Source organism: Hydra vulgaris, chromosome 11, assembly GCF_038396675.1.
Source record: "Hydra vulgaris chromosome 11, alternate assembly HydraT2T_AEP".
In the NCBI taxonomy this organism is placed as follows: domain Eukaryota; kingdom Metazoa; phylum Cnidaria; class Hydrozoa; order Anthoathecata; family Hydridae; genus Hydra; species Hydra vulgaris.
In genome coordinates, this window is record NC_088930.1 from 27,900,001 (window position 1) to 27,912,132 (window position 12,132).

The 12,132-nt window shown below is 31.0% G+C and overlaps 1 protein-coding gene across 2 annotated transcripts in view; it reads right to left on the minus strand.

Moving 5' to 3' along the window:
- The window catches only part of LOC101241822 (E3 ubiquitin-protein ligase SHPRH), a 74,327-nt gene extending 70,131 nt beyond the window's left edge, over positions 1–4,196 (minus strand). For both annotated transcript variants that reach the window (XM_065810652.1, XM_065810651.1), the window contains exon 1: positions 3,492–4,196. In XM_065810652.1, coding sequence (XP_065666724.1) covers positions 3,492–4,182 — 691 coding nt within the window. In that variant the 5' untranslated portion in view covers positions 4,183–4,196. The remainder of the gene's footprint in view (positions 1–3,491) is intronic.
- Between the last annotated feature and the right edge of the window lie 7,936 nt (positions 4,197–12,132).

Here is a 12,132-nt window from a genome sequence, read left to right on the forward strand (position 1 = left end):
TAAATATAACTATTTATATTAGTTAATTTTTTAGTTAATTTCATAGCTGAATATAACAATCATTGTAAAAAATAACATAAACAGTTGTTTTATTTTTTCCTGCTACCACTATAAAAAATTATTATTTATAGTGGTGACAAAAAAAAATTTTTTTGCGTTACAACTACGGTAGAATTATTGGGAACAACTTCTATTCACAGCAAAATTATATTATACACATAAAAATCTTTATTTAAACAAGTTACTTAAATGTAAAAAACATTTATCTTCACCAAAACTTTTTGTAACTGTGTATAACGATTTAACAGACTCTGAGTAAAATATATATATTTTTTATTACTACTCACAGTAGAAAGTGAAAAATATAAATTATACAACCAAGCTTAAATTTTTTTTTTTTTTTTTTTAAAACATCTTCGCTTCCAACAAGGCTGAAAGCAAACACTAATCAAAGTTGGAAGTTATTGGAAGAGAAAAGATGAGGATTGTAGAGCAACATAATGATAAACAAACGACTTTAAGGATTGCAAATTATATGAATCAGGAAAGCAAGATGAAGGAAGCGAATTCAAAAGAACTGGTGTTCGAGGAAAAAAAGTAGACGAATAAGCATTTTTGGAGCACTTAGGAACAGTCACAGAAAAAGGATGACAATTTAATGACGAGTAATATGAGAATGAATTTTAGTAGATGGCACAGGAGACACTAGTTCTTTCGAGAAGTGCCCATTATAGGATTTGTAGAAAAGAGAAAGAGAAGCAACATACATAAATGTGATAATGGTAAGAGTTGGCTGCAAGAGCAGGTCCAACTATGTTTATAATGCATTTTTGCACCTTGACTAAAAGAGAAAGCGCATCATTAGAAGATCCGCCCCAGATATGGCAACAGTATTCCATACAAGGCCGGATTTAAGATTTATAGAGATAGAGAATTGAATCGGAAGTAAGAAAGTGATGAGCTCGATAAAGAGATGCAACCTTAGCAGATGGTAATTTTGCAACTGATTTGATATATGGTTTCCAAGAAAGATTGGAAGTAAGAGTTTATCCTAGAAGATAAAGAGTAGATAAGTCATCGAGTACATCACTGTTCATAAATATAGGAAGATCTAAATTATTGCGATAAGGAGTATAGGGCCAAGGATAGAAACTTGAGGAACCCCTAAAATTACAGAATAAGAATAAGAGTGCTGTCCATCGAGGACAACTTTTATACTACGATTGGAAAGGAAGGATTCAATAATCTTAAAGATGTTGCCAGATACACCATAAGAAGAAAGCTTATGGAGAAGACCAGCATGGCAAACTTTATCAAAAGCTTTTAAAATGTCAAGAGCGATGGCCTTAATCTCTCCACCTTTATCTAATGCAAAATAAAACCTATCAGCTATTACTGTTAGCGAATCAGCTGTAGAACAAGAAGACTGAAATCCATATTGATGGTCAGAAAGAAAGTTATTAGATTCAAAATGAGAAATTAAGTGTATGTTAATTAAAGATTCAAAAACCTTGCTTATGATAGGAAGAAGACTAATGGGACGGTAGTTAGACGAATCAGATCGCTCTCCAGAATTTTTGAAGATAGGGATAACAGATGTCGCTTTTCAGCAGGCTGGAAAACAAGACTCTGATAAGCACTTGTTGAATAGTTTTAAGAGTATGGACGACAGCTCCGGAGAACACTTTTGCAAGACAATAACAGGTATGTTGTCCGAGCCACAAGCTGTAGAAGAGTCAAGGCAGGAAATCACTTTAGATACAGAAGCTGGAGTGATACAAATGTCAAGCAATGGATCAACCTGTGTGTTGGCAATATCAGGTAAAACGCAACTAGTGGAATCAAGAGATTATAGTGATGAAAAGTTTTTAGCAAACAATTCAGCTTTGCCTTTAGGTGAGGTGACAAAGTCTAAACCATACAAGAGAGGTGGAATTAAAGATTTGCCCTTACTAATAATATTATTAAAGATTCTCCAGAAGTCATGAGAACCTTATTTTTCAGATGAGATACGAGATTTCATTAGTCAACAGGAAGACAAAAGATTTCTATCCAACGGCGATCATGAAGAAAATCACGGAAAGAATTCCAGTCAGCTTTACTGTAGTTGTAATAAGAATGATAATAGGGGGGTTCAAGTGATGAAGAAAAATGAGATATTATTTTTAGTGAGATCAAACTGTGATCAGAAGCACCTAAGGGTGAATGTGGAGAAACTAAGCACTGACTAGAATCAGAAACAAGACATAAGTCGAGTAGAGAAGGTAAATGATTCGGGTTGTCTGGAAAGCGAATTGGAAAGTTGACTATTTGAGTTAGGGATTGAGAAAAGCAAAAGTTGTGGGCTTTATTGCCTGCAGAATCACTGACACTAGAGCCAAGCCATTTAGAGTGGTGAGCATTTAAGTCACCGACAACAACTATATTAGCTGATGGATAAAGAGAAAGGGCTTGGTCAATATGATCAGAAATAACATCAAAAAGAGTGCAGTCTTGAGATGAAGGAGAGCGATATAGAACAAAGAGAAAGGTGATAGAGTGAAGTGGTGCTAAACGAAAACACATAAAAGAATAGTCTGAGGATTCAAACCTAGTTTCATGACAAATGGGTGAATTCTTACGAATGTAAATGCCCAGGCCAAGCATGTGACTATTGGAGTCTTTACAAATTAAAGGAAGATAACCATCAACACTAAGATCACAAGATGAGACAGCTGAACTCAAATTAATCTCACAAAGAGCAAGTAGGTCTAGTGAACTTTGCAAGAGATAAGACTCAACAGAAGAAAAGCTACTTTGAAGACCACGAATATTAGTGAATGATAGGTTTAAAAAACTTGGTGATGATGATGGTTTTTTGTATTTTATAGTTTTTGGTACGTTATTCATTTTTAAATTTGATTGAAGAACTTGACTCAAAGCATAGATAGTACTCAGAACATTGTTTAATAGCCCAAGCAATTGCCTCATTATTGTTTATAAACCCTAAGCCGTAACAAAGGGCTCCAAATGTGGCCTCCGCAATGCAGATTAAAAGTACAAACAGGGACACCATCCATGCGCAACATGGCACTACTAATACTTTGATATTTTTTAGCTGTTGATGGAATCAGCTTCTCTGAGAGCTACCACAGAGTTCGGGAAACCTGACTACCAGCCGGCCTCGGAACCATAAAACTGAGTTTTTTTAGAGCTGTACCCTTATTAGGATATAATAGAATGAGTTGCCTAGTCACAAAAACAGAGACACAAGCAAAACCCATGCATTGAGTCAAGAAGATCCAGCATTCAACATCCTAAACTGGAGACAATGTATTAAAAATACATCTGCGCCAGCCTAATAGATGAAGAAGGGGTGCAAGGCTGGTCAACAGATAGAATCTGTTTACCCCTAAATAAGCTAAACTAAAAAAAATTTCATATAAGCAAAAGTAATACTCTTTTAAAAATGAAAGCCATTATTTATTTTATAATTTGACTTTATATCTAACCTGTCTCATAAAAATCTTCATTTTCTTTGGATATCATCCATGTCACAGCTTCAACTTGGTATTTTCTCAGTGTTGGATTAAGATTTTGGTGCTGAACGTTTTTTAGATTTGATGATATAGTTAACTTCGAATTGTGTTGTTTAATATAAGCATATAAATCATTAGTACTTTTTAATTTTGGAGAACTTTGATATAAGTTTTGAGTACAATCGTCAATTAGTGAAAAAAGTAATTGAAAAATTGGTTTTAAATTTCCTGTAAATGTTCCATGGGACTTTTCATCAGGTTCAGTAATTAAATGAAATGCAGATTTACAAATAACTACAAAAATATCTAGTTCCCCATTAGTAATACCAGGTAAAAGAAGTATATTTCCTTTTTTCATTGCAGTATATAAGCTCTGTATCATATATAATTTTGCTTGTAAATAACCAGACCATAAACTACTACCACTTTGCAAAATGGGGAGATTATCTTTGGAAGATGTGACCACTTCAACATGAAAAAGCTTTTCAAAATTATATTCACTATAATTAATTACTAATTCAGAGCCTTTATTAATAACATTAATAAGTTCTTCATTTGTAAAAATTCTGCTGGATTGTAGTGGAAGATTTTTTAATTTAATGCCACTGTGATCACATTTCGAAATTTTAAGACAAATATTTTTTCTCTCAAATATAAAACTCATTTTATCTAAAATATATGAAAATAAATTTTAATATATAAAAGCCTAATTTGTTATACAAAAAAATATATATGAATTTTATAGTTTTTAAATTTGTGAAATAATATTGCATTTAAATTCATTATTGCAAACATCATTTTTTGTAAAATATTATGAGACAAGTTTCTGATTTAGATCTTTTCTTGCTAATAGGAAACAACTAGTATCTATTGATTGGTTAATAAATGCCATTCTCCTCTCTTATACGTAGGAGAACATGGCGCTAAACCAACTAAAATTGAAATTTTCACTACGTTCGTCTATGGAAAAAAGAGTAGAGTGGCATTGTTAGATAGAATGAATTTAAATTTTAACCATAAGTAAGATGGTGCTCTTTAAAACTCTGTTCTTTATCCTTGATTCAGGTTATTTGCCATAAAATTAAATAAATGTACAAAAAAAAAACCCAATAAAAATATTAAAATAACTTATTACTAAATATAATAACTTATTATATATATATTATATATATATAAAATAAAATAACTTATTATATATATATATATTTATATATATATATATATATATATATATATATATATATATATATATATATATATATTTACAGTAGAATCCCATTAGCTTGGACTCTGAACAGGTATATATCTATTTTGTCCGACTTAGCGAATGTGCAAGTTAAGCGAAGCTTTTGGTATGTATAGAGAATTCAAGGGGAATTGATAAATTTGTTGGACTTACTAAAAGTCTGACTTATCCAGGGTCCGAGTTAACCGAATTTTACTGTATGCATATATTTATATATATATATATATATATATATATATATATATATATATATATATATATATATATATATATCATTTTAAAAACAGAAAACACACTTCTTGGAAGTAAATTTTATTTAATTATGACACACTGACATTCATTTTAAAGAGTCATCACACTGACATGCTCATTTTAAGGAGTCACGACACTGACATGTTTATTTTAAGGAGTAAGTCAGAATTTCAAGAAATTATTCTTCCAAAACTTTGTTCTAAGAGTTGCACTGTTGGAAAAAATGTTTGGGCAGTATCATCATCTTGCTGTCACCTTACCTCTTACCTTTTACCACAGGCAGCATTTTTTATTTTCTGCATCATCTTCAAAGAAATAAGGTTCAATATTCTTTACGCATAAATACAACATTAAATCATTACATTTACTAGATGTACACAACGTTGGTAGACTACTCTTAGATTTTTTATACCCCAAAATTGCATATTTTGTTAATTAAATTAAAATAAAACTATAGTGAGTTTAAGCATATTAGCGTTATCCTGAGGCAGTTGCAGGAATACAAAAGAATTTCTCGTAAATAGTTAATAAGTCTTAGGGAAACTTCCTATGAAACGCATCGCATTTAAAACATACGCTAGAAACCCATCGCTTAAAAACGTAAGTTACATGAAGAACTAACGAGTTTAAAACTCATAATTTTGTTTTGAATGATTTGCTTTAGTATAAATATAAATAATTTGACCATTTTGGTGGTAGTAGTCCTCATCGTCCATAAAAAGGTTGTTAATGAACTCAGGTTCTTGCCTTGCCAATTCTCGGAAATGGATAGCATGGGCTGATCAAACCAAATAATCTGCTGGAACAAGTTCCTGCCCTACCTGTATCTTATATGGAACAAGTTTCAAAATCCTTTGAATCCTCTGGAGTAATTTTGACCTATTCCAAGCTGTTGGGAACACCTTTGAGTTGAAACTGAAGAATCTTCTTCAACGCATTCACGTACTCGCTGAATTTTGTTCTGTGACCCCCCTGAGCATGGCCTCCATGAATATGTTAATATTCATGGAGGCCATGCTCCATGAATATTAACATCCATTAAATATAGATAATCTTAAATTTTTGTATATACAATAAATTATTGTAGAGGAAATTTCTTGAAATTTTGTTAGAAAAAGTAACTCAAAATATTTTAATCAAGATTTAGATTTCAGAAAAAGAAAAAACAAAGAATAATGAAAGAAAAGATTGCTGCTCTAGCCCAAACCCTCATTTAATGCAGTGGCACTTCTTAGATGCAGCAAGCTATAAGATAGACAATGTATGTACTGAAGCCCAGTTTTGTACATTTTTGCGTAACTCCACCCCTTGTAATTGTGTATGTACTTTACGGAAGACCCCTGTAATTGTTTTCGAATGTACTTTTCATAAAGCATATCAATTGATAACAAATGTCCCAAGTATTTATATTGAGATGATGATGGATAATGGGCTTGAAAAAGGGTTCACAACCAAGATTTCATACTTTTACAGAACATTGCTGTAAAAATATCAGGTGTTAGAGCATAAGTAGAGCATAATTCTAGTAAACTCTAGAGACCTTTGGCTGAGAGAAAACACATGACAACATCAGCATACAGAAGCCGGTTATTTACAGAAAGACCCAAGCAGCAATCTCTGAGTCATATTAAGTATAAATAGACATAACATCTCCTTGAAATTTCAAAACTTGAGCTGTTTGACTACCATACCAGATGATGAGTAAATGTAAAATTAAGGAAAAGCGATATTTTTACCAAATTGGTTTAGTTTTAAAAGTTGTGTTGAAAAATTCAGCTAATTTCTCAACAACGGTTAAGGAGGAGCTGATTCCATCAACAGCTGAAAAATATCAAATATTAACAGTGCCATGTTGTGCATGGATGGTGTCCCTGTTTGTACTTTTAGTGTGCATTGCTGAGGCCACATTTGGAGCCCTTTGTTACAGCTTAGGGTTTATTATTAGTAATGAGGCAATTGCTTGGGCTATTAAACAGTGTTCCAAGTACTAATTATGCTTTGAGTCAAGTTCTTCAACAAATTTAAAAATGACCAAAAAAAGTACCAAAAACAATAAAACACAAAAAACCATCATTGTCACTAAGTTCCCTAAACATAACTTCATGGATTCAGGCTGGCATGGAATCTTTTGTTCCCTCTCAACAATTCCAGTCAAGCCCCACTCTCCTCCATGGCTTTCCTCACACTGTGCTGGGATTGCCAATCGAAACAGTTACTTCCATATCTTCCAGAAAAACAATTCTCCAGAAAATAGACGTCTGTTTATTACTGCTAGAAACCATTGTGAAAAGGTTTTGTCTAATGCCAAAGCCTACTATTCTCAGGTCACGAAATCTCGTATTTCATCACAAAAATTAGACTCTCATGACTTCTTTAATAGTATTATTAGAAAGGGCAAATCTTTAATTCTACCTCTCTTGTATGGTTCAGACTTTGTCACCTCACCTAAAGACAAAGCTGAATTGTTTGCTAAAAATTTTTTATCAATATCATCTCTTGATTCCACTAGTTGCGTTCTACCTGATATTGCCAACACACAGGTTGATCCATTGCTTCACAATGGATCAACTGTATCTAAAGTGATTTCCTGCCAAGACTCTTCTACAGCTTGTGGCCCGGACAACAAACCTGTTATTGTCTTGCAGAAGTGTTCTCTGGAACTCTCGCCTCTACTCACAAAACTATTCAACAAGTGCTTATCAGAGTCTTGTTTTCCAGCCTGCTGGAAAGCGGCTTCTGTTATCCCTATCTTCAAAAATTCTGTAGAGCGATCTAATTCATCTAACTACCGCCCCATTAGTCTTCTTCCTATCATAAGCAAGGTTTTTGAATCTTTAATTAACAAATACTTAATTTCTCATCTTGAATCTAATAACTTACTTTCTGACCATCAATACGGATTCCAATCTTCTCGTTCTACAGCTGATTTGCTAACAGTAATAATCTATAGGTTTTATTGTGCATTAGATAAAGGTGGAGAGGCTAAGGCCATCGCTCTTGACATTTCAAAAGCTTTTGATAAAGTTTGACATGCTGGTCTTCTCCATAAGCTTTCTTCTTATGGTGTATCTGGCAACATCTTTAAGATTATTGAATCCTTCCTTTCCAATCGTAGTATAAAAGTTCTATCCTCAAGGTTCTATCCTTGGCCCTATACTCTTTTTAATTTACATTACCATCTTCCAGATATATTCACATCTAAGGTGGCATTGTTTGCTGCTGATACTGCCATTTATTCTTGTTCTGATAAGAAGCCAACACTCTCTGATCGTTAGAAAGGGGCATTTGAGCTTGAAAAGAATCTCACTTCTGCTACAGCATGGGACTCACAGTGGCTAGTGAACTTCAATACAGAAAAAACTCAATTTTTTTTAGCCAATCGTTATTGCAATAATTTAGATCTTCCTATATTTATGAACGGTGATGCACTCAATGAGTCATCTTCTCTCCATCTTCTAGGATTAACTCTTACTTCCAATCTTTCTTGGAAACCATATATCAAATCAGTTGCAAAATTAGCATCTGCTAAGGTTGCATCTCTTTATCGAGCTCGTCACATTCTTACTTCCGATTCTATTCTTTATCTCTATAAATCTCAAATCCTGCCTTGTATGGAATATTGTTGCCATATCTGGGGCAGATCTTCTAACAATGCCCTTTTTTTTTTAGGTAAGTTGCAAAAATGCAATAAAATATAGTTGGACCTGCTCTTGCAGCTTATCTCCAACCATTATCACATTTTCGTAATGTTGCTTCTCTTTCTCTTTTCTACAAATCCTATAATGGGCACTTCTCGAAAGAACAAGTGTCTCTTGTGCCATCTACTAAAATTCATTCTCATATTACTCGTCATTTAATTGTCATCCTTTTTCTGTGACTGTTTTTAAGTGCTACGAAAACGCTTATTCGTATAGTTTTTTCCCTCGAATGCCAGTTCTTTTGAATTTGCCTCCTTCATCTTGCTTTCCTGATTCATATAATTTGCAGTCCTCTAAGTCTTCCGTCAATCGCTATCTTGCTCTACAATCTTTTTTCTTTTCTCTTCCAGTAACTTCCAACTTTGATTAGTGACTGCTTGCAACCTTGTTGGAAGGGAAGATATTAAAAAAGAAAGAAAAAAGGTAAACTTGGTAAACATAAAAATGGTTGGTGGTAAACATGAAATGAATAAAGATGCAATTTTAGAACAATCACTAGAATAAAGCAATAAGACAGATAAGTTAAAATTCAAATAAGATAGATTATTTAGAACAATCACTAGAATAAAGCATTAAGACAGATAAGTTAAAAGTCAAATAAGACAGATAAGTTAAAATTTTTCAATAGCAAATAAATATTTTTTGTTTTCACAAGTGCACACACACGCAGATATATATATATATATATATATATATATATATATATATATATATATATATATATATATATATGGCCAGTTTTGGTCTACCAAGGTGGCGGCGTATATATATATTTATATGTATATTTATATACATAGTATATATATATATATATATATATATATATATATATATATATATATATTTATATATATATATATACACATATATACTATATATATATATATATATATACATATTTATATATATATATATATATATATATATATATATATATTTATATATATATATAATATAATATATATATATATATATATATATATATATATATATATATATATATATATAGTAATCCTGCAATTAAGAACGCTCTCCTTTATAAAAAATATAAAAACATTCTAAAATGTGTGTGTTTGTGTCTTAGTAAATTAAAATATTTAATGATCTATTTAATCTTTCCTATATCTTAAAAAAACTGTTATTCTTTAACTTTACTTATTAATTTATTTATTCTTAATATATAGAAATTTTGATATATTACAACATATATTGAAAATTATATATTAGTACTGTTTTTGTTTTCAATTTTATATTATGAGGGGTGCTCGGCATAGTGTGCTGCATCATAATGTTATGCTTTCTCACTGCTGTTTCCACTGATCTCAAAATAATAACTGGATATCGCATTTGAGAAAACTTTTGAAGCCAGCTTTGTGTCATCAGTCAAGTTTCCGAGCAAATACTGGAAGTTTTTTTTTTTAAAGGTTTGAGTTATCAGGAGTTTACTGTGTATATATATGGTATAATAAAAATAAATGTTTTCATTGATTTTTGAATAAGACAAGTTTAGTCAACTGCTTTCTAAGCTATTTTTCAGTCAGTTTGTTAGTTTATTCTTTGCGCAGGTGATGAAAGTGTATTTTTGAGTAATTTTCTAAAATAACTTTAATTAGTGAAAATAAATAATTATCGGTTATAGCCAAATCAAACATATGATAAGTTAGTTCAGTGAATACTTTTGATAAATCAACTGATCTCAAAACAGCACTTGCCATTGCATTTTCTATAAATTCATTCCTATATCATTAGGCTGGTTACTATCTGTTGATGCAAGAAACCATTGGAAACTTCTTTCAATGTCTTCACATACCAAAACAACACTTTGGCTTGGATTAACCAAACCTCCTCTATAGATTTTATTTTTAATAAAATGTAGTAAATTTCACCCACCTGTGATATGAAAACTTTTTTTTTGAATTTTGATCGCTGTTTTTTGATCCAGTACTATTTTTGCATCCAAAGATGCTGATAGTGATAATATAATATAAACACCGTGATATTTAAAAGTGCTGTAATAAGATCCCAAAATGTTATTATTTTGAGATCAGTGGTTGTAATATAACTGTGTTAAAGTAATTTATTATTGTAATATTGACTAAATAATCTAATAAAAAATATTTTATTTAAAACTATACTTTTACATAGTATGTATACATGTTACATACATGTTACATCTTTACATACTATGTATGTGTTAAACTGTCAACAATTATCCTTCAAACTTTGAGGAATAATTATTCACAGTTGAGTTTGACAATGACTTTGAATCTAAGTCATTGTGAGATTATTTCTTATTTTGGAATATAACTATTGTTTTATATTTTCGCTAATTAATGAGTCTAGAAAGTTAAATCTTAGTTTTAATGACCTTTGGCACTGCGCTCTCTTACATAAAAAGGAGGACGTTGGTCAGTTTATAAATAATAAAATGACTTTTATAATCCTAGAAGGAACCTCTGAGTTGTGTGTACTCACAGTCCTCAGCTAATAGCTCATACAGCATTTGTACAATATTGTTTCTACCTACAAAACTCATGGTTGTAAAATTCTTTAAAGATTGTAGGTAGACAACGTTGCTGCTTACCATACAGTTGTGTTATTAACCTTCTAGCACACAGCATTGGGTAATTAAGAACTAAAAGGTACATAAATTATAAACTGCATTTAAAAAGTGTATACTAGCTGAATATTTTAATAATTAGAAATCAAATAACATTATTTTGCCATTTTATTTTCCTTAAAAATAGTTTACTTTTCTTATTTGGTCACGATTCAAACCGCTCACAGCTCTAACCGGCGCCATCTTGGTAGGCCAAAATTGGCTTCAACTTTTTTTACGAAAGGCAATAGAAACGCTATCTAGTTATTATTTTGAGATCAGTGGGTGTTTCACTCAATGTAAAAGCGAGCTTGACGTCACAAAAAATTTTGAGATTTAAAAAAAAAAGTATTTCCGCATAAAAAGTATAAAAATTTACTAACTTTAAAAAAGTTAACATCTTAGATAAGTTTTTATAAAATTTGATTAAGTTGAAACATCTGGTATATTATATAAACTTATCCTTATAAATTTCTTTATATTAAATTACAATATTTCTAGGGGTTATATATACCCTCGTTATTCAGGTAGATATTACTTGAATATCGAGGGTATATATAACCCCTAGAAATATTGTAATTTAATATAAAGAAATTTATAAGGAGAAGTTTACATACTATACCAGATATTTCAACTTAATTAATTTTTTTTTTTTCTATAAACGCTTTCATCTTCAAATGAAAAAAATATAAAAGATCTATCTTACTTTTTTAAATAAATATTTACATTAAACAAACCATAATATAATATTGTTAAAATATTGCTAACGATATAGAATCACTTTTTTGTTTTTTGCAATTTTTACTGAAAACCTGTCTT